We start from the raw sequence: 27262 nt of genomic DNA on the forward strand, positions 1-27262 counted from the left end.
TTATAAAATACCTATATAGAAGTACTGCATACTCCCCAACTCTAAAACAATCGAACTTTTTGGAGACCATCCTTCATTCATAGTTCTCAGAAGTTCATACAAATACAGTTTTACATAGAATTTTATGCCATACATGCTGCACTTACATTACAAAAAAATTTTTTTCCAGTCCTTTCCCCTACTTCTCTTCTCCCTTCCTTCAAGGTAACCAATAATAACAGCCTCGTATATATTCAGCCAAGTATATATACTTGTTTCCATGCTCATCACATACACATATATACATAAATGGGTATGATCATTTAACAAAAAATGAAGCCCTGTACACATAAAGCTCTGCAATAAAGCAATTAGTTATTAAAAATTGTGGAAATACCTTGAGATCAACTAGTGTAGATATAACTAACTTTAAAAATTACTCTCATGCTGTTCCATAGAATGGCCATATCACACTTTATTCAACCATTCCCCAATTAACGGGCATTCACTTAGTCTCCACTTGGTTTTCTACTTGGCCTCTACAAACAATACTTCAACAAAAATCCTGACTTATGTGTATTCTTATGCACTGATGCTGTTATTTCTGTGGGGAAGATCCCCAAAGTGAGACTGCTAGGTCAAAGTATTTTTATTTTAAAATGTTACTAAAATATTTGAATATATATTGCTTAATTGCTGGTGGAAACAGAAGTTGATATAACCGTTTGTGTTAAGAGTACATGGTTTCCCAAATCCCACTACCAAAAGATCTCTTAATTTTGCCAACTCCATTCAGTGGAGGTGACATCTCATTGGTTGTTTTAATTTGCATTTCCCTGAGTACTACCTTAGGTTCATAATATTTTCAGAGATTAATGGCAATTTGCTCTTCTATGACTAGCCATCTAGTTCAGACAGATTAAAGACTTTAATATAAAATATAAAATTAACAAAATCTTAGAAACAAATTTAGAACACTATGTATAACCGAGGGATTAAGGAGACTCTTTTAACTAAAAGAGTAAATTAATCTAAAAAGGAAAAGAAATATCTATGAAAAATTAAAATGTGGCAACTTCTTTTACCATATAAAAAAGCATAAAAACAAATGCTAGATTAAAAAATTTTCACACACACATGACAAAGGATTAATATTTCAAGTATATAAAGAGCACCTCCAGATTTATAAGACAAACCAATAGAAAAATAGGTAAAAAATTATAGGCAATTCATTGAAGACAATTTAAGTGAACAAAGTATGAAATCTGGGTGAAGGCTTTCATTTGTCCATTATTTTTCTCTACTGTGAATTTGCTTGTCACTTCTAAGATTTAATGAGTTTTCCACATTTTTATGTTTATAAAGTATCCCTTAAGTGTGTGTTTTCTGGTGAATTGCTCCTGAAAGTTTTCCCACATTCATAAAAGACACAGTTTATAAGATTCTCCTTGTAGAGCTGGCATCTGGATGAATGATTTGTTACCTTTTATATTAACTGAGTTTCTCTCTGATGTGTTCTTTGATGTACAGTAAGGCTTGAGCTACTCCTAAAGGCTTTTCCACATTCATGACATTTATAGGGTTTTTCTCCAGTATGCATCCTCAAATGTACAGTAAAATCTGAGTTGGTTCTGAAGGCTTTTCCACATTCTTCACATTTGTAGGGCCTTTCCCCAGTATGAATTCTCTGATGAAGAGTTAGCTGTGATAGAGTGATACAACCTTTTCCACATTCCTTACACGTATAGGGTTTTTCTCCAGTATGTGTTCTCCAATGCACTGTAAGGTAGGAACCCCTCCTGAAGGCTTTTCCACAGACGTCGCATTTATAGGGTTTCTCTCCACTATGGATTTTCTGATGTTCTGTGACGTGTACCATCTGGCTAAATGCTTTCCCACAGTCATTACATTTAAATGGCTTCTCTCCAGTATGTGTTCTCTGATGGGTATTAAAGCCTGAGTTACTTGTGAAAACCTTCCCACACTCATTACATTTATAGGGTTTTTCTCCAGTATGCCTTCTTTGATGTACGGTAAGTTGCGAGGTGTTAGTGAAAGCCTTTTCACATTCATTACATTTATATGGTTTTTCCCCAGTATGGGTCCTTTGATGTACGATAAGGTAGGACTTAGTCCTGAAAGATTTCTCACAATCATAGCATTTATAAGGTTTCACTCCAGTATGGATTTTCTGATGCTCCTTGAGATTTACCATTTTGGTAAATGCCCTCTCACAGTCAGTACATTTATACGGTTTCTCTCCAGTATGAATCCTATGATGCACAGTTAAGTGTGATTTTATTCTGAAAGACTCCCCACATTCATTACATAGATAAGGTTTTTCTTCAGTATGAATCCGCTGATGTATAATTAGGGATGAAGAACGCATGAAGGCCTTTCCACATTCATTACATTTATAAGGTTTCTCTCCTGTATGCATTCTGTGGTGTACGGTAAGGCATGAATAATTAATGAATGCTTTTCCACATTCGTTGCATTTATAGGGTTTTTCTCCTGTATGAATTCTTTGATGTTCTGTGAAATTTGCTATGCGATTGAATGCTTTCCCACATTCATTACATTCATAAGGTTTTTCCCCAGTATGAGTTCTTATATGTACAATAAGGCTGGAATTACTTCTATAGGCTTTCCCACATTCGTTACATCTAAAGGGTTTCTCTCCAGTATGAATTCTCTGATGAACATTAAAAATTGTGGTATTCTTGAAAGATTTCCCACATTCATTGCATTTATATGGTTTTTCTTCAGTGTGGGTCTTCTGATGTACACTAAGATAGGACTTATTCCTAAAGGCTTTCCCACAATCATTGCATTTGTAGGGTTTCTCTCCACTGTGAGTCTCCTGATGTCTTGCGAGTTTTGATTTATCACTGAAAGCTTTCCCACATTCAGTACATTTATAGGGCTTCTCCCCGGTTTGAATTCTCTGGTGTTGATTAAGGCGAGCACACTGGCTAAAAGATTTTCCACAGACATTGCACTGATAAGGTTTCTCCTTAGTATGAATTCTCTGATGTACCATAAGCGATGAAGAAGCAATGAAGGCCTTTCCACATTCGTTACACTTATAGGGTTTTTCTCCAGTATGAATTTTTTTATGTTGACTGAGATATGAAGGCTGGCTGAACATTTTCCCACATTCGTTACATTCATAAGGTTTTTCTTTAGTGTGCGTTCTCTGATGTTGAATGAGTAACGACCTGTAACGAAAGGACTTTTCACAGGTACTACATTTATAGGGTTTTTCTTTATTATTGTATTTTTTTCCTAAAGTAAGTTCTGAAGTAGGCCTTACAGCTTTGCTGCCTTCTGTATCCTTGCAGATTTTCTTTCCTAGATGGGTATCTGTAATCAAATCTAAATTCTCAGTGAAATTTTCATGTGTTTGGCATTTGCTGTGGGGCCCTTCTGTGATAACTCCTGCTTCTGGAAAAACAGATCCAAATCTAAATCCTCTTTGACCAGTGGAAATTTTCTTGTGAGTAACTATTCTTCGACTCAAATGATTTTCCTGACTATTTTGCAATCTCAATATCCTTTCATTCCATTTCCATAATCCTCCCATTCTGGGGTTCCACAGACTGTTCTCTGTGAGTTTATCTATTATGGTCTCTTGTGATACATCTTCAGAAGTATTTTCTGTTGATACAACATTCTTGGCTGCAGGTTTGGTCTCCAGCTCTGGGGGGAAGAAAGATAAAAATCAAATCAAATGACTCCTATTTCCTAAGTTAGGAAGATCTCAGTAAACAGGATAATAAAAGGGAAACCCGAGCTGATAATGAATACAAAGTTTTAACTGCTTCCAAACTGGCCTTATTTTCTAAGGAGGAGATAGGTTTGAGGGAGACTGGTTGAGCCAAGAACCAAAGTAACAAATTCAGAGTTTTTCCCCTACTAAACAAATTCATTTACGGTAACCCCCTAGAATCTAAGCCTCTCAAATACTTCTTTTCTCATTTCCTTTATAGTCAGCATTTATAGAGCATTCTTCATAGTCACGACTACTTCCTTTCTTTCCATTTACTCTACAAACCAGGCAGTTGTTTCCAACCATACTTTCTATTTGTTTTCATTCTTTGTTTGCTAGCTTTTTTGTATGACGGCTTTCTCAAATTTTCATGTGAGATCAGCTTATTCAAGTCTTTGTATGTACTTATTTATCAAATGTTTATGGAAAAAGACACTTTGATTCTTCAAAAAGTAGTCCGAACAGTAAGTTAGTAAAAAATGGTATTTATAGCTATTAATATTCTAAATAGTGATAATAATTATCACCAAGGGTAGTTTTGCAACCTTTTTATATCTTAACAACATTCCTGTATGTCTGTCAAAAATTGGATCAAAACTACTTATACCTTGAGTTTTAAAGTAAAAAACTATCCACAAAAGGTTTTGATCCAGTTTGTTTTTTTAAACATTGAGAAAAAATTGCCTATAAATGAGTTTGCAAATTTATAGAACTTGCAAATTTATAGTTTGCAAATTTATAGAGTTTGCAAATTTATAAATTTTTTTTAAGTTTATTTTGAGAGAGAGCATGAGTGGGGGAGGGGCAGAGAGAGAGGGAGAGCATCCCAAGCAGGTTCTGCACTGTCAGCACAGAGCCCAACGTGGGGCTCAAACTCATGAACTGCAAGTTTATGACCTGAGCTGAAACCAAGAGTCTGACGCTTAACACACTGAGCCATGCAGGCACCCACGTTTAGAAATTTAAAAGAACTATAATAGTAAAATTTTACATTGTATATACAAACAAGTTGTAAGACCACCACCCTGCAGTGTAATCTTTTTCAAAATAGGCCAAGTTTTAAGTTTAGGGCCACCAAAGAGGACAACTCTAGAACCCAGCTCTTTTAAATGTCTAATTGAATTAAGGTAACTGAGAACTGTTAGAACCTTTATCCTGGCAGCCTGCCAAAAGCAAACAATCCTCTATGAAAAAAAGATTACACAATCCAGAACCTCAAATTATTGTTATAGGTTTTCATATCAATGCTTGACAGTGAAAAATAATAGGCATACAAGGAGACAAAAGTCTAATTAGAAAAAAGTCAAGAGAAGAAACAGATCTAGAAGGAATCCAGACAGTTGAGGTCTCAGACATAAACTTACAAAATAATCATGATTAGTATATTCAAGAAAATAAGACAAGACCAGTAATCTCACCAAATAATTGGAAAGTATAAAATAAGAACCAAATGGTGATTCTAGAACTGGAAAATAACTCAAAGGATAGGCTGAAAAACACAGATTTGACACGTGAGTGTTAGCAAAATGGGAAACAGGTCAGTAGAAAATATGCATATTGAGGTACAGAATGATGAAAAACTTGAAAACTTAATTTCAAAAGACATTAGAGACACATGGGATAGAGTGATAAGGTCTATCACAGATGTGAAAGAGTCCCAGAAAGCTCGAAAGAGAAGTGAGAGAGAATGGGATGAAATCAAATTCAAAGAAATAATGCTGAAGCATTTTCCAGAACAGAATCAAAAATATCAAGCCATAGATTTTAGAAGCCAAATGATGTATGGAAACCAATTTGACAATAAACTTCATATATTGAAAAAAAATAAATAAATAAAAGAAAAGAAAAGAAAAGAAAAAAAGAAGCCAAATGAATTCTAAGTGGGAGAAATACAAGGAAAAAATAATGGAAACTAAAAGATTTTGGGGGCACTGGGGTGGCTCAGCCGGTTGAGTGGCTGACTTAAGCTCAGGTCAAGATCTCGCAGTTCCCCATGTCAGGCTCTGTGCTGACAGCTGGGAGCCTGGAGCCTGCCTCGGATTCTGTGTCTCCCTCTCTCTCTGCCCCTCCCCTGCTCACGCTCTCACGCTCTCTCTCTCTCTCTCAAAAATGAATAAACATTAAAAAAAAAACAAAACAACTTTAAGAGTTCTATCAAGGAGCGCCAACAGATCAGAGGTTGCAAACTACAGCAAATCTGTCCCACTACATTTTCGTGTGGCCAGTGAGATAAGAATATACATTCTTAAATGGTTGAAAAATATATTAAAAGGATAATATATTGTGGCACATTAAACTATGAATTTCAAATTTCAGGGTCCCTAAATAAAGTTTTAGTGGAATATAACCACATTCTTTGGTTAACATTTTGTCTTTGGAGGCTTTTGCACTTACAATGGCCGAATGGAGTAGTTGCAACAGAGGGTATTATGTCTCTACAAAGCCTAAAATATCTACTGTCTTGTCTTTTACAGAAAAAAGTTTACTGACTCCTGAATTAGACAGATGACTGACTTGTCAAGGGAGTCGATGTAAGACAGGAAACAATGGAATGATACCTTCCAAAATGCTGAAAGAATGTAAATGCCAACCTAGAAGTCTATTCTCTAAAAATGAAGACTGAAGATATTTTTAGACAAAAAAGAAAATGGAGGGAGTGTGACACTAGAAGATGTGGGTAAAATAAAATATTAAAGGGTACTCTTTAAACAGAAGAAAAATAATCCTAGATACAAGCTCAGAAAAGAAGAGAAATAGGAGGAGAAAATATAGGCAAAAACATAGGCAAATCTAAATGAACACTGACGGAACAGAACATTAATAATGCTCTTATGAGATCTGACATATAGACACAGTTAAAATACATAATTTCAACAACATATAAATCAGGTTAAATGAAATAAGTGGTTGTAAGATTCTTGTGTTGTTTAGGAAGAAGGACAATTTACATTAGACTTCTGAATGAAGGATGCATGCTTTAATCTCAGAGTTAACCACTGCACAACTAATTTTGGAAATTTATAATTACCAAGTAAATAGAAAAATAAGATAATAAATCTAAATGCATGCATGGGGGAAAAAAGAGTACAGAACGTGCAAGACACTTGCACAGTTAGAGGATAGATTTAAACATTATGTAACTGAATTATATGTATAGGAACTAAATACTCCAAGAGATAACAGACTGTCAGATTGGTTAAAAGAAAAATCTAACAATATGCTACTTATCAGAGAAACAAAATACAAGGATATATAACAGATGACCGTGAACAGAATTAAAATGATATACGATAAAACAATAACCAGAAGAAAGATGCTGTAATAATATTAGGATGAGGCAAAACCAGTACAGAGATAAAGACACTTCATGAGGATAAAATGTCCATTTTAACAGAAGGATGTAGCAGTCATAACTTTGTATTTACCTAATAGGACAGCTCCAAAATACATAAAGCAAAAATTAAAGCAACTAAAATAAGAAACAGACAAGTTTACAGTCTTACTGGGAGACTTTGAAAAACCTTAATAACTGACAGAATAAGCTGACAATCGGTAAGCACATAGATTTTAGCAACATAATATATTTGGTATAACTAAAACTGCACTTAATACCAATAGGCTACACATTTTCTCCAAGTGCACATACAAATGTTTTCAAAAATTGGCCGTGTGGTAACGCAAATTTTAAGAAACTTATAAAGACTGAAATCATCCATAGCATGTTTTCTGACCACAGGAAAAGTTAAGGTAACAAGAATACTCCCTGAACTCCAGAGTTCAGATATCTCGGTGTGTATTCTTTCTTTCATAGCAATTATAGTTCTTTGCATAAGTTCATAACAATCTGTTTTCCTGGGGCACCTGGGTGGTTCAGCTGGTTGAGTGCCTGATTCTTGATTTTGCCTCCGGTCATGATCTCACGGGTTTGTGGGCTCGAGCCCCGCACTGGGTTCCTCGCTGACAGTGTGGAGCCTGCTCGGGATTCTGTCTCTCTCCCTTCCTCTCTGCTCCTCCCCCACTCATTCTTTCTCTCTCAAAATAAATAAATAAACCTAAAAAAAAAAAAAAAAAAAAAAGAATACTAGAAAATCCCAGATGGTACAAGATGAAGAAAAATGCTTCCAAAGAGCACAAGGGACAAAGACATCACAATGGAAATTATCAAACGTTTTGAACTCAATAATTATGAAGCTGCTACATTAAAAAAAAAAAGATGTGATGTAGTCTGCTTTTCTTTTTTTGGTTTGTCAAGAAGAGTTTTCTCTTGTCTTTTAATGGGGTGTGATGCAGTCTAGATTGCCTTAAATAAGCTATAAAAAAAGAGTGGCTGAAAATCAACGATATAAGTACCCAACTCAGGAAGTTAAAAAAGATCAGCAAATGAAATGCTAAAAAGGTTAAAAATAATAAAAGTAATAATAGAGAAATCAAACACACAAAAAAGTTATTTTAAAAGCCAAATAAGATTGGGGCACTTTGGCTTATAAGGGTCATGATCTCCTGGTTCGTGGGTTTGAGTCCCACATCAGGCTCCATACAGACTGAATAAGAAAACAGAGAGATTAAAAAAAAAATCAGTATCAGGAATGAAAAGGGAAACATTACTTCAGATCCACATAGACATTTAAAGGAGAGGACAGTATGCCAATAAATTTAAATTTTAGAGTAAATGGATCAATTCCCAGATACATATAATTTACTAAAACAGAAAGAAATAGGAAATGTTAATAGTCCTATAGCTACAGAAGGAATAGAAACTATAATTAAACTCCTTCCCTAATAAAAACATGAGGTCAATGTGGCTTCCCTAGTGAAATCTATGTATCTTTTGTTTTTAATTTTAAGCTTTTTTATATGTATCTTTCCCTCTCTTACAACTCTTTCTTATCCTCACTATAAGCTGGTGGCCTCGCTTCATATTTTACTGAGAATTCAGAGCCTATTAAAATCGAATGCCTTGATCTTCTCACCACCATTTGACCTTTTATCTACGCCTGCCTTCTCCATCTTTCCTAGTGTTATAACAGAAAAGGTGGCCTCTCTGCCTATCAGTGGTGAAGCCCTCCTTCCTTTTCCTTTCTTGAGTTTATCCTCTTTAACCTCCTCAGACATGTGAACTCTTCAGTGATCCCACTGGTCTTCCAAAGTCAATTTCTCCCTCTCCATCAGGGTATCTTTCTTATTACTCAGTAATGCCATAAATACTCCCATCTTAAATACAAAACAAGAGTTTTTTCCCTCATTCCACACTTTCCTGTAGCCACTGCCCCATCTCTCTTTCCCTCTTCATGGGGGGAGGGGGAAATCCTTCTCTAAAGAGTCGCCTAAAACTGTCTCCAATGTCTACTTTTCATTCACTCTTTTAAAAATATATAGTATTTTCAACAGTCAACGTTAACGAAAGGAACGGAAGATGATACATGGGTTGGAAGAGCCAATATTGTTAAAATGTCTATACTACCCAAAGCAGTCTACAGACTCAATGTAATCCCTGTCAAAATACCAACAACGTATTTCACAGAACTAGAATAATCCTCAAATTTGTATGGAACCACAGAAGACCAGAAATAGCCAAAGCAATCCTGAAAAAGAACAGAGCTGGGGGTATCTCAATCTCAGATTTCAAAATACATTACGATACAGGAGTAATCAAAACAGTATGTCACTGGCACATAAACAGACCTAGATCAATGGAACAGGATAGAGTCCAGAAATAAACCCATGGTTGTATGGTCAATGAATCTATAACAAAGGAGGCAAGAATATACAATGGGGAAAAGACAGTCTCTTCAACAAACAGTGCTGGGAAAACTGGACAGCTACGTGCAAAAGAACGAAACGGGACCGCTTTCTTACACCATGCACAAAAAATAAATTCAAAATGGATTAAAGACCTAAATGTGAGGCCTGAAGCCGAAACATTCCTAGAAGAAAATATAGGCAGTGATTTCTCTGACATCAGGCATAGAAACATTTTTCTAGATCTGTCTCCTCAGGCAAGGGTATCTAAGCAAAATTAAACTACCAAACTAAATACCAAACTAAAAAGCTTCTGCACAGCAAAGGAAACCACCAACAAAACAGAAAGGCAACTCACTGAATGGAAGAAGATTATTTGCAAATGACGTTATCTGATAAGGGGCTACTATCCAAAATACATAAAGAACTTGTACAACTCAACACCCAAAAGACCAATAATGTAATTTAAAATGGGCAGAAGACATGAAGAGATATTTTTCTAAAGACATCCAGATGGCCAACAGACACATGAAAAAATGCTCCACACCACTACTCATCAGGGAAATGCAAATTAAAACCACAATGAGATACCACTTTACACCTGGCAGAATGGCTAGAATAAAAAACACAATAAACAGCAAATGTTGGTGAGGATGTGAAGAAAAAGGAACCCTCACACACTGTTGGTGAGAATGCAAACCGGTACAGCTAATATGGAAAACAGTGTGGAGGTTCCTCAAAAAAATTAAAAACAGAAATACCATATGATCCAGTAATTCAACTACTAGGTATTTACTCACATAAAACAAAAAAACTAATTTGAAAAGATACACGCACCCCTATGTTTACTGCACCACTATTGACAATAACCAAGATATGGAAGTAGCCCAAGGGTCCATCAATAGATGAATGGATAAAGAAGATGAGGTGTATATATAGAATGCAATATTACTCAGTGATCAAAAAAGTGAAATCTTGCCATTTTCAACAATGTGGATGGACCCAGAGGGTATAATGCTAAGTGAAATAAGTCAGAGAAAGACATATACCATATGATTTCGCTCATTGTGTGACGTAAGAAACAAATGAATAAAGAAAAAAAGAGGCGAAAAACTCCCAGACTCCCAGAGAACACACTGGTGGTTGCTAGAGGGTAGGTGAGTGGGATGATGGAGGAAATAGATAAAGGGGGTTACGAATACACTTATCTTCACGAGCACTAAGAGATGTACAGAATTGCTGAATCATAATACTGTGCACCTGAAATTCATATAAAACTGTATGTTGGGGCGCCTGGGTGACTCAGTCGGTTGAGTGTCCGACTTCGGGCTCAGGTCATGATCTCGGTTCATGGGTTCGAGCCCCGCGTCGGGTTCTGGGCTGACGGCTCAGAGCCTGGAGCCTGCTTCCGATTCCGTGTCTCCCTCTCTCTCTGCCCCTCCCCCACTCATGCTGGCTCTCTCTTCCTCTCAAAAATAAAGAAACGTAATTAAAAAAAATTAAAAAAAAAACTATATATTATAGTTGAGCAAAAAAATACATAATATTGACATATGAAAAGAATACATGTAACACATACGTGAGTTATGCACGGCATCATGATAAAATGAATGTTCAAGTGAACTAGAATCCATTTCTTTTCTTCCATCTCCACTATTACTTTAATCAAAGTTATCACCTCTGCTCATACTATTGTAACAACCTCTTAACTGATTACCTGATTTAATGCCTTCAAGTCCAGTCTGCGCAGAGTTACTTCCTAAAAATCCTTGATTAAAGTCTGTCAATGCCTTCACACTCACTGATTAAAATCCAAACTCATTATCGTCACCTACAAAGCCCCGGATGGGCAAGCTGTTGCCTAGCTCTGATACCAGACTCCCTCTCACAGCAGCCTCCTTTCGAGTTCTAGAACACATTTCATTCTTTTCCGTGTCAGGTCCTTTGTCTGGAATACTTCTCCTTTCCTCTTCCTTTGGCCGGTTGTTTCTGAATCTTCAAGGCTCAGCTTAAAAGCCCCTCTTCAGAAGCCTTCTGCCCACACTCTCTGAGGGAGGTACCCTCAACCCCATCCCAGTCACTCTTTCATATCTCATATCTCACCCGGTTTATCTCATAACTGAAGGTTGTTATGTCTGCTATTTAGCTTGTTTTTATTTATATACTTGTCAACTTCTCAAAATATAATCTTCATGACGGCAGGGACCTGGTCCATCTTACTCATTGTTGTAGACCTAGTACCTAACCCAGTACGCAGGAAAGAGATGTCTGATAAATATCAATTAAATATATGAATAAATACTGTATTTAATTCTCAACTGATACCTAGTTTGTATTTTCAATTAGTTAAGAAACTGGAGGAGAACAGGAGGGTTCCCCCAAAGTTTTGGCAGGCTTGCAGGTTCACCTGCAAGTTAAATAATGAGTAAATAGGTTTAGCTTAAAAGAAATCAGCGGTGGGGCATCTGGTTGGCTCCGTCAGTTAAGCATGAGACTCTTGGTTTCAGCTCAGGTCATGATCTCACGGTCTGTGGGATCTAGTCCTTGTGTCAGGCTCTGTGCTGACAGTGCCTGCTTGGGATTCTCTCTCCCTCATTCTCTGCCCCTCCCCGACTCGTTTCTCTCTCTCTCTCTCTCTCTCTCTCTCTCTCTCTCTCTCTCTCTCAAAATAAATGAACTTTAAAAAAATCAGCAGAGGGGTGTCTGAGTGGCTTAGTAGGTTAAATGTCTGGATTTGGCTCAGGTCATGATCTCGCGGTTCGTGGGTTTGAGCCCCACATGGGGCTCTCTGCTATCAGCTCAGAGCTTGAAGCCTGCTTTGGATTCTGTGTCTCCTTCTCTCTCTGCCCTTCCCCCACTTGTGCTTTCTCTCTCTCAAAAAAAAATAAATAAACATTAAAATCAGGGGTGACCCTTAACAAAGCATTTTTAGGAAGATTAATGAAAGAAGAGAGGTCAGATAATAGTTAAACAAATGAGAAAAATGTAAAGTTGACTGAGAGGATAGAACTGAAAGGGAGGTTTCATGCATGTTTGAGTGAAGGAATAATTATGAAAATCATGTCCTCAAGACAGCAACATCGGATGGGACAGGAACCAAAAGTAGAGAACAGAGAGAGAGGCAAAAAGAGAGAGCAGGCAAGGTGGGGGAGAGATGATACTCCTCCAAGTATTTCAGATGTTCTGCTCCAGCCATAACCTACTAACTTGCAATAAATCCGATCCTCCTGGTTCTTTTGAACTCACCTGGATAGGGGGTTCTTGCAATTTCCCTCACTACCACCCACGGTCCTTTGCCATCTTCCAGGTGAGATATCATGTCTGGTTTGGAAACTGCAAGCCCTTGTTAGAGAAGAATGAATAGGATTTGACTGTGTTTAGGAGTAAGAACTATTGCCAAACTCAGTCTCAGCTCTTAATCTTCTGTGCAGAGTGGCTATTACGGTAAGTTCTAGAGATGGACTGTCCAATACACTTTTCAGTACTCTCAGGTGGCCATTTAAATTTGAATTAGTTAAAACTATGTAAAATTTAAAATTCAGTTCTTCAGTTGTACTAGCCAGATTTCAAGCTGTTAGTAGCTTCGAGTGGCTAGTGTGTCCACATTGGACAGCACAGATACAGAACATTGCCATCACAGCAGAACATTCTATTGTACACTGGAGTTATAGAGAATTACAAACATTATCTCAAAGGAGTTCAACACGATGATCCCAGGTTTTCTGGGATGATAGAACATGGGAGTAATCTGAGTTTAGGAAGAAAATGAATGCATTTGTGTCTTTCTTTCTGGAGGTACTGATAACTATAGCCCTCATTTATAAAAGTGACCAGAAAAAACTTTAGTCCTAAATCTGGGGACTGTCAACAATCTCCAAGATTCCAACGAAATGTGTATTTCTTACTTTACAATGGGCAGACCCCTTAGTTAAGCACAAGGGATGGCAAGGCTCCCAGCAACACCCCCACAATATAAGAGTTTAATGCCTAAGCTCTAACCCCAAATTCATTTAAGTACTTTAAAGGTTCTCTATCTTCAGCAAACCCGGTCAAATAAACCCGGTCAGTAAACGAACAAAGATGTTATTCTTACCCAGGGAGACAAGATTCCTGTAATTCTCTAGCATCACGTCCTTGTGCAGGTTCCTCTGGGAAAGGTCCATCAACCTCCACTCTTCTAATGAGAAGTCTATAGCCACATCTTTAAATGTCACAGAATCCTAAAATAAATATACTACGATCACCTGGGGACTATATAAATAAGACCTGTTGGGCAGAATAACACATACAAAACTGGAGGAAACTTCCGGAACTCACGGCCACTAAATGACCACTGAAGTCAACCAGTTCAGCCCTTAAAGGATGAATCTCTCCAGTGACAAGAACTTAAAACCACAAGAGGAGTTTTACTCCTCCCGTGAAAATGTTCTTTTCACACTAATTCAAATCTGGCTTTCTCTAACTCTGAAATATTGGTCTTGCTACATTATCTGGAATCAAACAGCATGGTTTCCTCCTTCTCTAGAAAGTCTTAATATTGATAACAGCTAGTAGTTTCTACCCAAATAATCTTTTCTCCCTCAAAACCCTGGCTTATCTACAGATATCTACAATATCAGCTCTTTCTCAGTTCCAAATCTATGGAATATGGCTTCATAAAAGATGCAGTTTATCAATCAGATTGCAGATACAGAATATCGTAAGCTCTCACTTTGAGCATGAAAATGGAGAGGACTGGAATAGAGGATAGACTCTTTTGAATATTTCTTGTTTTTTACATTTTACTTTTGAACCATGTAAATGTATTATTATAAAAGAAAAATTTTCAATTTAAAAAGTCATTCCTAAAAATTAAAAGTAAAATGCAACCAGTTTGAAGTATATGCATTCATCAAAGAGAAATTATTTTAAGTAACTTTAAAACATAGCAATTTTTGTTCATCCTTTGTGAGATATACCCCAAGAAGAAAAAGAACTGCAAAAACTGTACGTTTTCAATAAATAGCCTGATTGTTGGTGGTAATGATGAAAATGGTATTTTGTAACTGTTATGTGTGTAGTGTTTGATAAAACAAATTATTACACTGCTGTCATTGAGAAGAAATAAATTTGGCAGGGGAGAAAGAAGATATAAATGTAATACTGGTGAGATTATACAATAATTCCATAGATCCAAATTTGAATTGGAAGTATCAGTATAAACTCATGAATTATTTTATTTTTTAGGAAAGAGAAATATTTTTCCTAGCTTCATCCACTGAAAAGTCCTAAAAATAAAAACAATAGCTAATAAAGTAACATTATGCAAGCTAGACTTTACCTCCCACTAAAAGGAATCAGGGCCCTGAACTTTCTGTGATACCAAAATGCAAACAAGCTATCAAACACTACTTGAAGAGTCTCCCCCCAGCTAATAATGGGACAATTTGAACATCAGTAAGAATAATAAATTACAATGGGTTTCAAAAATATACCTTTAAGCTTGTGATTTCATAATAATACTATAAAAATACTCATTGATCATTTTTGGAGGATGCCTTGAAACTGGCAAATAAAGAGAAAGAATTAACCTTTTGTCCTTTTCCCATGTAAAATATTATAATTTTTATGGTTATCAAGTGTGATCACATTGTTGATGAGGAGAGATTTCTCTTTATGGAAGGATTCCAGCTAATACATGAAAAGAAATAAAAGAATTAGAATATCATCATTTTGTAACCTTTAACGAATTAAAGGGTCATCAGTGGCTGCTAATGTATCAAAGAGGCCTCTCGACCAGGCATAGGTGCCTTCTGGTAGTATACACCAGATACATGAAATACTATTGTCAAAAACATTTTTAAAAGAGTCAAATTGGAATCTGATAAAGCCTCTAGATCTAACTAACAATACAGGGAACAGATGAACATGTTAAATATCCCCATGGAGACACAATAAATAAAATCCAAATTGTGTGAAATTCTAAATCAATGCTGTCCAAAGAAGTATATTGCAAGTCACATATGTAATGTAAGGTTTTCTAGTAGCCCCGTTAAGAAGAAAACAAGTGAGGGGCGCCTGGGTGGCTCAGCTGGTTAAGTGTCTGACTTTTGGTTTCAGCTCAGGTCACGATCTCACAGTTTGTGAGTTCAAGCCATGCACTGGGGACTCTCTCTCTCTCCCTCTCTCTGCCCCTCCCCTGCTCATGCTCTCTCTTTCTCTCTCTCAGAATAAAGTAAATAGATAAATAACATAAAAGAAAACAAGTGAAATTATTTTAAATAATATATTCAGACTAGTGCACATATAATTTCAATGTGCAATCAATGTAAAAATTATTAATGAGATTCTATCTTTTGTATTAAGTCTTTGAAGTGATGTGCATCTTAAATTGACAGCATATCTCAGTTTGGGTTAGTTACATTTCATGTGCTCAAAAGCCACATGTGGCTAGTGGCTACTGTATTGGACAACACAGTTCTAAAGTAGAAATAACGTGGTTTTTCAATGAATTATTACAAGGGGGAAAAAGGGGGGGGGGACCTCTAGCCTAAAAGTGACCTAAGAGACGACATTAAGTAATCATAACATGTGAATCAATTGGGGAAACAAATACCAACTCCACATTTGATATTAAGGCTTTCTGCTGATTTTTTAGCTGTAACCATGATAGTATATGTAACATTAAAACACATCTTTTACAGATATATAATGAGATATTTATAGATAAATTATATAATGTCTTGTATACGCTTCAAAATAATTAGTGAGAGAGGGTAAGATTACAAATGAAACATGATTATTACCCATGGTCCAATAATTGTTGGGAGGCAGGCAACAGGCGCAAATGGATTCATGTATATGTATAGTGCATAATATTTGTCAGGCACTAATCTAATAAGGGCTTGTTACATAATGACTGAATCCTCACAATAAGGAAGGTGCTAATAAGAAAAGTGAGGCATGAACTAATATAACACTGTATGTTGACTCTACTGGAATTTAAATTAAGAACTTAATAAAAAATTAAATATATACCTTAGGGAACTAGAAAAGGAAGAGTGAACTAATTTATTTTTTTTAAAGGGACACTTCACCAAGGTAATGACCCTCCTGTTCATTTTTTTAATGTTTCTTCATTTTTGAGAGAGAGAAAGAGAGAAAGACAGAGAGAGAGAGAAGCAGAGCGTGAGCAGGGGAAGGACAGAGAGAGAGGGAGACACAGAATCCAAAGCAGGCTCCAGGCTCCGAGCTGTAAGCACAGAGCCCGATGTGGGGCTCAAACCCATGAACCGTGAGATCATGACCCACGTTGGCGCTCAACCAACTGAGCCACCCAGGTGCCCCAAACTAAAATTTTTTTTAAAGCAGAAGGAAATAATAAATATTAGAATCGAGATAAACCAAACAGAGAATAGAAAAACAATAGAGAAAATCAACTAATGCAAAAGTCAGTTCTTTGAAAAGATAACAATTACAAAGCCCTTAGGTAGACTAAGAAAAAAGAGAAGACTCAAATTACTAAAATCAGGAATGAAAAAGGAGACATTACTACTGACCTTACAGAAATAAAAGGATTATAAAAGAATATACTATGAACAACTGTATGCCAACAAATTAGAAAAATCTAGATAAAATGGGCAGATTCCTAGGAAGACACAAACTACCAAAACTGACTCAAGAAGACATAGAAAATATGAAAATTATAATTAAACTTCCCACGAATAAACACCCAGGTTCAAGTGGCTTCACTGAATTCCACCAGACATTTCAAGAAGAATTAACACCAATCTTTCACTAACTCTTCCAAAAAACACAAGGAAACATTCTCAACTCATTCTGTAAGGCCAGTATTACCAAAATAAGACAAATGTAGAATTTAAGGAAGAGCGAGACAGAATTAATTCAGTCTGATTCAGTTTGAAAACAGCAACAAAGAAAACATAATATATGCCATAGCCAAATGGGATTTATCCCATGTGTACAAAGTTCATTTAATATCTTAAAGTCAATCAAGGTAATACACCATATTAATAGAATAAAGAAAACCCACACAATGATGTTAATAGACCCAACAAAGTATGTGACAAAACCCAACAAACTAGAAATAGAAGCAAACTTCGTCAACATGATAGAGACCATCTATGAAAACCCAACTCAAACATCATACTTAATAGTGAATGGCCATATGCATTCCCTCTGTGATCATAAACCTCACAAAGATGTCCCCTCTCCTCACTTCTATTCAACATTATACTATAAGTTTTAGCAAGAAAAACTAGAGAAGAAAAAGAAATATCAGATTGGAAAGGAAGAAGTAAATTTCTATTTGGAAATGACATAATCTCCACTTACAGATGATATTATGTTGCATATAGAAAACCCAACAAAAGTCCACACACGCCCATGCAAAAACAAAAACAAAAACAAAAACTAAAACCCTTCTAGAACTAAATAAACTAGTTCAGCAAGGTTCAGGACACAAGATCAATATACGTAAGTCAACCATTTCTATACACTAGCAATGAACATTCCAAAAAAGAAATTAAGAAAAAAATCCATTTAAAATAGCAAAAAGAATAAAACACTTAGGAATGAATTTAACAAAAGATATGCAAGACACGTACACTGAAAATGACAAAATATTACTGAAAGAAACTGAAGAATACCTAAATAAATGGGAAAACATTCCATATTCTTATTATAAAACTTAATATTAAGACTTTAATATTTCCCAAATTGATCAACAGATTCAATACACGTGCTATGAAAATTCTTTTTTTTAATTAAAAAAAATTTTTTTAATGCTTATTTATTTTTGAGACACAGAGAGCAAGTGGGGAGGGGCAGAGAGAGAGGGAGACACAGAATCTGAAGGAGGTTCCAGGCTCTGAGCTGTCAGCACAGAGCCTGATGCGGGGCTCGAACCCACGGACCATCAGTTCATGACCTAAGCTCAGGTAGGATGCCCAACCGATGAAGCCACCCAGGCGCCCCTGAAAATTCTATTTGCACCTTTTGCAGATATGGAAATGTTAAAAATTATCACTGAAAAACTGGTTATACTAGAATTAAAGTTAAATAAAACTAAGTTCAGTACTTATCAACAGGATGTAGAATTTAAGAAAGAGCCACACAAAATTGCTCTTCTGTCAGGGATTTCCTGTCAGAAGAACAAAAATAAACCATATGAATTATTCACCAGGTCAAAAATAATGGCACTTTCCTACAGTTCATGACTCAACGTCTGAAACTATTAATATTTTTACCTTAAAAATTTTAAGTCTAAACTCTCATATGTTAAAGGGCAATTTTAAGGATGATTGGCCCAGTACTAAATTAAAAAAAAAACAAAACCTATGTAAAAATTATGTGTACGACTGAGTGTCAGAATGTATTTTCTCCTAAAAGCAAAAAGAAAAGCCCAGTTTTACACAAAACATTCTTAGAATAAAACCAACTTTCAAAGTATAATTAAAAAAAACTTCAAAACGTAATTCTAAAAAAAAAAGGAGCTGAACTACATAATTAAAAAAAAAAAAAAACCACGATTATCTATAAGAGAGGAGGCAAGAATGGGAAAAAGACTGTCTCTTCAAAAAAAATGGTGTTGGGAAAACTGGACAGCTACATATAAAAGAATGAAACTGGACTACTTTCTTATACCATACACAAAAATAAAGAAAAACTGAATTAAAGACCTAAATAAATGTAAGACCTGAAACCATAAAACATAGGGCTTAGCAACAGTTTTCTGGATCTGTCTCCTGAGGCAAGAGAAACCAAAGCAAAAATAAACAACTGGGACTACAGGAAACTAAAAGTGTTTGCATAGCCAAAGAAACCATCAACACAAAAAGGCAACCTGCTGAGGGGCCCTGCCTCGTTCAGTCAGTGGAGCTTGTAACTCTTGACTTCAGATCGTGAGTTCAAGCCCCAGATTGAGCATAGAGTTTACCTGAAAAAATTAAAAAAAGAAAAAAGGCAACCTAATGAATGGGAGAAGGTATCTGCAAATGATTTATCTGATAAGGGGTTAATATCCAAAATCTAAAAAGAATTCACACAACTCAATAACAAAAAAACAAATAATCTAATTAAAAAGGGCATGTGACCTGAATGAACATTTTCCCAAAGAGAACATGTGAATGGTCAACCAAAAAAATGCAAATCAAAATCACAATGAGATACAGCTGTCAAAGTGGCTTTAAAATAAAAAAGACAAGAAATAATAAGAATTGGCAAGGGTGTGGAGAAAAGGAGTCACTTGTGTATACTGTTGGTGGGAATGCAAGCTGGTGTAGCTGCTATGGAAAACAGTGTGGAGGTTCCTCAAAAAATTCAAACTGGAATTACTATATGATCCAGTAATTCCACCGCTGGGTTGTTGCCCAAAGAAAATAAAAACACTCATTCAAAAAGATAAACGCACCCCTATAATTATTGTAGCATTAGTTACAATAGCTGAGATATAGAAGCAACACAAGTGTCTACTGATAGATAAATGGATAAAGAAGATGTGGCATGTACACACGTACACACACACACACACACACACACACACACACACACACTGAACTACTACTCAGCCATAAGAAAGAAAAAAACAAAAACAAAACCTTGTCATTCCTGACAACATTGATGGACCTAGAGGTTATTATGCTAAGTGAAATAAATCAAAGATAAATATATGATTTCACTTATACGTGGAGTCTAAAAAAGAAAACAAACGAACAAACAAAAAACAGAAACAGACTCCTAAATACAGAGAACAAAATGGTGGTTGTTGGGGGGGGGTGTGAGAGGATGGGTGAAATAGGTGAAGAGGATTAAGAGGTACAAACTTCAGGTTATAAAATAAACGACAGAGATGAAAAGTATAGCACAGAGAGTATAGTCGATAACATTGTAATAACTTTGTATGGTAACAGACAGTAACTACGCTTATTGCCACGAGCACGGTGTGATGTACAGAGTTATCCAATCACTATGCTGTACAACTGAAACTAATATAATACTGTATGTCAACTATACTTCAAAAAAATTTTTTTTTAAAACTTAACCCCTGTAATTCTAAAAGTACTGTCAACACATGCCAAAGATTTACTTAAGTCATTAATGAGAGATCAGCTGCCTGACAAACCTGGTTCAAAGGAGACACAAAAACAGCTGTCTACTGATTGCAGAAAAAAGAATGCTGGAATAAGACCGCAAAATTAGTTAGAAACCTGGTGAATGTCCTACAAGGACAATAAAACCATAAGTTTGGGGGTTATTTTTTCTCCAAGGTAAAATAACTTGCAAATTTTCAATGTTCTGGATATTAACCAACAGTAACTAGTACATCAAACAACGTAACTCTCCGGGCTATGTCAGGTGACCCTTACACAGGCTGGTTAGACAATGGTTCAATGCGACACTGAAAGGGCATACATTTACCTTTTGCCTTATTTCTAAGTTTTAGATAACTTTTCTTAACATATTTCATACATTTCTGACTTTGGTATTTTCTGGAAAAATCAGCTGAATTCTATACTCATGAATAAGAAAGTCAGCTTAACAATATAATGAAATAAAAAACCTAAACCAATTTAAACACACCTTAAATACCTCCACTGATGTTCATGTATTCTTGATATTTTTAATGGTGTTGAGTCTCACGATGCAAAGCAAGAGTCAGAGCATGTGATATAGGATACTTTATCGTCAGTAGTTACAATGTGACCTGCCACATTAGGGCTGCCACCAAGGGAAATGAAATCCGTCACACTGACGCGGCCAGCCCTGGGGTTACTACAGCTATCAAGCAAGATGATATTCACTGCAAACTTGCAAGGCACTAGGAACATTAAGAACCAGGCACAGTAAAAGAGGCACTTTATTCCCCTCATGTAACATGTGAGGCATTACCTTTTCCAATTCTGGTTCTTCAGCCTGAAGGTGAAGGTCTTCATCTGGCTCGGAAACTTCAGGATTCTGAAGGGATACAGGATACGATCACTCAGTGATAGGCTGCTGATGACTCACAGCAGAGCCTCAAGTACCAACGGTCCACTGTGGATGTGGCATACATGGGATGATCCCTTTTGTTGTTTGATTTAGGGCTGAAATTAACAGGGTGGCCCCTTTTATTGGTTAATTTAGCGCTGAAATTACCGTCCCATAGTAACATCCAATCATCTTCTTCAACTTTGTTTGAGACAATGACAAACACAAGACTGAGAAAGATACAACCGCATAGTTTTTAATGGAGGCTTCCAACAAAGAACCAATTGTAACAAAAAAATAGATTTATAGTAAGAGGCCTTCAGATCCTACATAATTTTCCCTTTTCATATAGAGTTGAAATGTATTTCTCAGAAAGTATCTATCTTAAGAATAGTATTCAAAACCTACTAACACTATGTACTTTGTACAGCTGAAGATCATTTCAGTGTTGTGGGGGGTCGGGGGAACGTCTTGTAGTTACTCAGGTAGCATTTCAGGGACTTCTCACTACATTATTTTCTTAACCTTATAAGCTGTATCCCTATGAGGGCCTGATTTTATAAATGAGATGGTATTTTACTACCTCTTTCGATTAGTACTTATGATTTTAGGTTTTGTGTGTGCCATTTAAAAAAACTATGGGTAATAAAACTACTGAAAGTCCATTGAGAAAAACTGTTATCTTATTTCTCCCCTTCCAAGTTCTTATCTAAAAAATAAAAACATTCAGCTTCCAGAAAATTAATGATGTGAACATCAACCTCTGGTAATTAGGGATGGGTCTGGCCATGTCAATACTAGACAAATACTTCAGATATGCTGATCAAGTGTAACATTTTGGTTTTTATTTATCTTTTCAAGGGTATGTTTTAAGGACTGTTTACACGTTATACATCCTGGCTATAAAGAGTGAAAGGTCACTACTATAGGTTACTGCAGATCACGACTAGACAAACTGTATTTGTTGGTATTACCTTTCTTCGGAATCTATTTCAAAAAGTCACTGCTAAGACACGGCTTGTACCTCACTGACACCCACCTCAAACATACACACATACATATATATACTTAAATGTCTTCAGGGAAGCATTAAAAGATTCAGCTTAAATATCTAATTTCCAGTACTATCTTCCATACTTTCCAGCTGGAATCACTAGCTCACCCCACTGTTCTCTTGCCCTTAAACTCCCTTCTCACCTGAAGTACCCTTATAAATACTTTACGACAACTTAAATCCCACTTGTGAGTACTACCTAAGTCTAACTGTCCTCATGAGCTTTCTGTGACCAGTTTTGCCCATACTAATGCCCATTTCTTTTCTTACATAGCACTCATCATGTTTATCATACAGCTAAGCATCATTAGCAAAATTCCTAGCAATAGATGCAGGAACTATCATTCACCTAAACAAATTATGTAACTATTTCTTTTGTAGGCCTTACCTCAATGAGACTGTAAGCACCCTACAGCCAAGCTCTGTGTCTTAAACATCTTCTTTCTCTCCATGTCATCTATTAAGCTTGGTCACTTCTTAATGGGTAGAAAAGAGGAGATCACTGAGAGCGGGCACAAGGGGAACGGTCCCTCTTAATTAAGAGGGTGTGGGTGTGTCTGTGTGTACATACTTTCCCCAAAATTTCCTAAGCAATATTTCCAATTTAAAATATTCGATTCTTTTACCCCACAAATAACTGAAATTTCCTGGGAACAATACAAATTTAACATCAAAAGTAAATTTCCTAGACTGTTTATAAAAAAATAGCAAAAGTATTTTTGAAAGATCATGTGTCTTGATATTTGGTTCCATATGTACAGTGAAACTTCTTACAGATTACAAGCTTCACTATGATAAACCCAATTTTCATGGGGGAAACCATCTGATTCAGTTACCAGAAGGGGTCTGGGTGAGATACAGAAGTCACAGAATTCAGGAAAAATAGACATGCTCTTAAACCAAGATGCAGGTCAGGACTAGAGGAAACCCCAACTTACCAGAGGTCCAACAGAAAAAACCACAGCAGCCATAATCTCTTCCTCTGTGTTCCCCTCTCTGCCGAGAGTGGGGTCCTGCAAAGACATGGCTGAGAAAGAGAAATAAGCAATGAAAATCAATCCTGCCTTGGAAATCTCAGAATTACCTAATTGGAATCCTGACATTACAAGGAAGCATGACTAAAGGACACAAGATTAACCCCCAAGATCAGTGAGAAAAAAAAGATCCTTGCTCCTGGATATTGTGACATTTTAATACCAATAAATGTAGTCACAACTAGTAGGCCAGACATTGTACAAGGATTTTTTAAAATACAAGTGGGATTCATTTCTGGGCTGCAGGGCTGGTTCAATATTCGCAAATCAATCAATGTGATACAGCACATTAACAGAAGAAAGGATAAAAACCATATGATCCTGTCAATAGATCCAGGAAAAGCATTTGACAAAATACAGCATCTTTCCTAATAAAAACCCTCAAGAAAGTCAGGAAAGAAGAAACATACCTTAACATCGTAAAAGCCATATATGAAAGACCCACAGCTAATATCATCCTTAATGGGGAAAAACTAAGAGCTTTCCCTCTGAGATCACGAACACGAGAGGAATGTCCGCTTTCGCCACTTTTGTTTAACATAGTGTTGGAAGTCCTAGCCTCGGCAATCAGACAACAAAATGAAATAAAAGGCATCCAGATTGGCAAAGGAGTTAAACTTTCACTTTTTGCAGATGACATGATATTCTTCATGCAAAACCCGAAAGACTCCACCCCAAAACTGCTAGAACTAATACATGAATTCAGCAAAGTCACAAGATATAAAATCGATGTACAGAAATCAAGTTGCATTTCTATTTGCCAATAATGAAGCAACAGAAAGAGATATCAAGGAACTGATCTCATTTACAATTGCACCGAGAACCATAAAATACTTAGGAATAAACCTAACCAAAGAGGTAAAAGATCTGTACACTGAAAACTATAGAAAGCTTATGCAAGAAACTGAAGACACAAAGAAATGGGAAAACATTCCATGGTCATGGATTGGAAGAACAAATATTGTTAAAATGTTGACACTACCCAAAGCAATCTACACATTCAATGCAATCCCAATCAAAATAGCACCAACATTCTTCTCAGAGCTAGAGCAAACAATCCTAAAATATGTATGAAACCACAGAAGACCCCAAATAGCCAAAGTAATGTTGAAAAAGAAAACTAAAGCTGGAGGCATCACAATCCTGGCTGGACCTCAGCCTGTACTACAAAGGTGAAATCATCAAGACAGTATGGTATTTGGCACAAAAACAGACACATGGGAAAGAACAGACCAATGGAATAGAACAGAGAACCCAGAATTGGACCCACAAATGTATGGCCAACTAATCTTCGACAAAGCATGAAAGAGTATCCAATAGAAAAAAAGTGTCTCTTTAGCAAATGGTGCTGGGAGAACTGGACAGTAACATGCAGAAGAATGAAACTGGACCACTTTCTTGCAATTCAAAATGGATGAAAGACCTAAATGCGAGACAAGAAACCATCAAAATCCTAGAAGAGAAAACAGGCAACAATCTCTTTGCCCTCAGCCGCAGCAACTTCTTAATTGACACATCTCCAAAGGTAAGGGAAATAAAAGCAAATTGAACTACTGGGACCTCATCAAGATAAAAAGCTTCTGCAGAGCAAAGGAAACAATCAACAAAATTAAAGGCAACCAACGGAATGGGAGAAGATATCTGTAAATGACATATCAAATAAAGGGTTAGTATCCAAAGTCTATGAAGACTTACCAAACTCAACACCCGAAAAACAAATAATCCAGTGAAGAAATGGGCAAAAGACATGAATAGACACTTCTAAAAAGAAGACATCCAAATGGCCAACTGACAAATGAAAAAATCGTCATCAGGGAAATGCAAATCAAAATCACATTGAGATACCACCTCACACTAATGAGAGTGGCTACAATTAAAACCTTAGGAAACAACAGACATTGATGAGGATGTGGAGATAGGGGAACCCTCTTGCATTATTGGTGGGAATGCAAACTAGTGCAGCCATTCTGGGAAACAGCATGCAGGTTCCTCAAAAAATTAAAAATAGAATTACCCTACAACCCAGCAATGCACTACTAGGAATTTACCCAAGGATACAGGAGTGATGATTCATAGGGCCACATGTATCCCAGTGTTTATAGCAGCACTATCAACAATAACCAAATTATGGAAAGAGACCACATGTCCATCAACTGATGAGTGGATGAAGATGTGGTGTATATATATACACACACACACACACAAACACACACACACACACACACACAATGGAATACTACTTGGCAACGAAAAAGAATGAAATCTTGCCATTTGAAACAATGTGGATGAAACTGGAGGGTATTATGCTAAATGAAGTAAGTCAGAGAAAGACAGATATCATATGTTTTCACTCATAGGAGGAGGTTGAGAAACTTAACAGAAGATCATGGGAGAAGGGAAGGAAAAAATAGCTACAAACAGAGAGGGATGTAAACCATAAGAGACTCTTAAATACAGAGAACAACCTGAGGGTTGATGGGGGTTGGGGACCCAGGAGGTGGGGAAAATGGGTGATTGAGGAGGGCATTTTTTGGGATGAGCACTGGGTATTGTAGGTAAATGATGAATCATGGAAATCTACTCCCAAAGCCAAGAGCATGCTGTACACACTGTATGTTAGCTAACTTGACAATAAAAAAAAAAAATAGTAATAAAATATCTTTTCTTTTAAAAAAATATTTATTTACTTTTTATTGAGTAAACTCTACCCCCAACATTGGGCTTGAACTCATGACCCCGAGATCAAGAGTTGCATGCTGTACTGAGCCAGCCAGGTTCCCCTAAAAATACCTTTTTATTCGAACTTCACATCAACCCAATGGTAATTATATTCCCATTCCACTGTGAAGAAAATGAGGCTTAGAAAAACTACACTACTTACCTGAGGTCATATATGACCTCAAATCAGTCTAATTCCAATGCTCACACCTTTTCCACTAAATCAATTTGCTGTGTGATGTGAAAAAAAATAATTCAATCTTCCTTTGCCACAATCATTGACTCATCTAAAAATGAACCACTTTGGGGCACCTGGGTGGCTCAATCGGCCTAAGTGTCCAACACTTGATTTCAGCTCAGGTCATAATCTTGTGGCTCATGAGCTTGAGCCCTGTATCAAGCTCTGCACTGATGGCACAGAGCCTGCTTGGGACTCTCTCTTTGCCCCTCAGCCGTTTGCTCTCTTTGTCTCTCTTGAAATGAATAAATACACTTAAAAATTTTTTTAAAAAGAATACGCATCCAAGAGCTTGTATTCACAAGCGTAGTCTGAAGAACAGCAGCATGAACATTACTGGGGAGGTTGTGAAAGATACAAAATCTGAGGTTCAACTACAGAACCTACTGAATCAGAATGAGCTTTTTCATAAGATCCCTAGTTGATTCATATGCCACACATGAAAGCTGAAGGCAATATGGATCTAAAAAAGATCATGCCAACAAATTAGACAAGCTAGAAGAAACAAGTAATTTCCTAAAACATGTGATCTACTAAGACAGAATCGTGAAGAGTGAGAAAATCTGACAGGCCGATTACTAGTAAGGAGATGGAATCAATAAATCAATAATAAAAAATCTCCCCCAAAAAACAAAGTCCAGTACTAGGTAGGTTCATTGCTGAATTCTATCAAACATTTAAGAAGAATTAATACCAACTGTTCTCAAACTCTTTGAAAAAACAGAGAGGAAAGAATACTTCCAAACTGATTTTACAAGGCT

The 27262-nt window shown here is 36.4% G+C and overlaps 1 protein-coding gene across 5 annotated transcripts in view; it reads right to left on the minus strand.

Annotated features, from left to right (window-relative positions):
* Positions 1–1190: 1190 nt before the first annotated feature.
* ZNF624 (zinc finger protein 624) overlaps positions 1191–27262 on the minus strand; it is a 32845-nt gene continuing 6773 nt past the window's right edge. The window contains exons 1-6 of one of the 5 annotated variants that reach the window (XM_049636906.1): positions 23450–25352; positions 22900–22987; positions 21380–21445; positions 13584–13710; positions 12737–12832; positions 1191–3681 (exon numbers count right to left, since the gene is read on the minus strand). In XM_049636906.1, coding sequence (XP_049492863.1) covers positions 1466–3681; positions 12737–12832; positions 13584–13653 — 2382 coding nt within the window. In that variant the 5' untranslated portion in view covers positions 13654–13710; positions 21380–21445; positions 22900–22987; positions 23450–25352 and the 3' untranslated portion in view covers positions 1191–1465. Of the gene's footprint in view, positions 3682–12736; positions 12833–13583; positions 13711–21379; positions 21446–22899; positions 22988–23449; positions 25353–27262 lie in introns of those variants that run through there. The other 4 variants (XM_049636905.1, XM_049636904.1, XM_049636907.1 and 1 more) reach the window with 4 other exon arrangements.

The sequence above is a fragment of the Panthera uncia genome, chromosome E1 (genome assembly GCF_023721935.1).
Source record: "Panthera uncia isolate 11264 chromosome E1, Puncia_PCG_1.0, whole genome shotgun sequence".
NCBI lineage: Eukaryota > Metazoa > Chordata > Mammalia > Carnivora > Felidae > Panthera > Panthera uncia.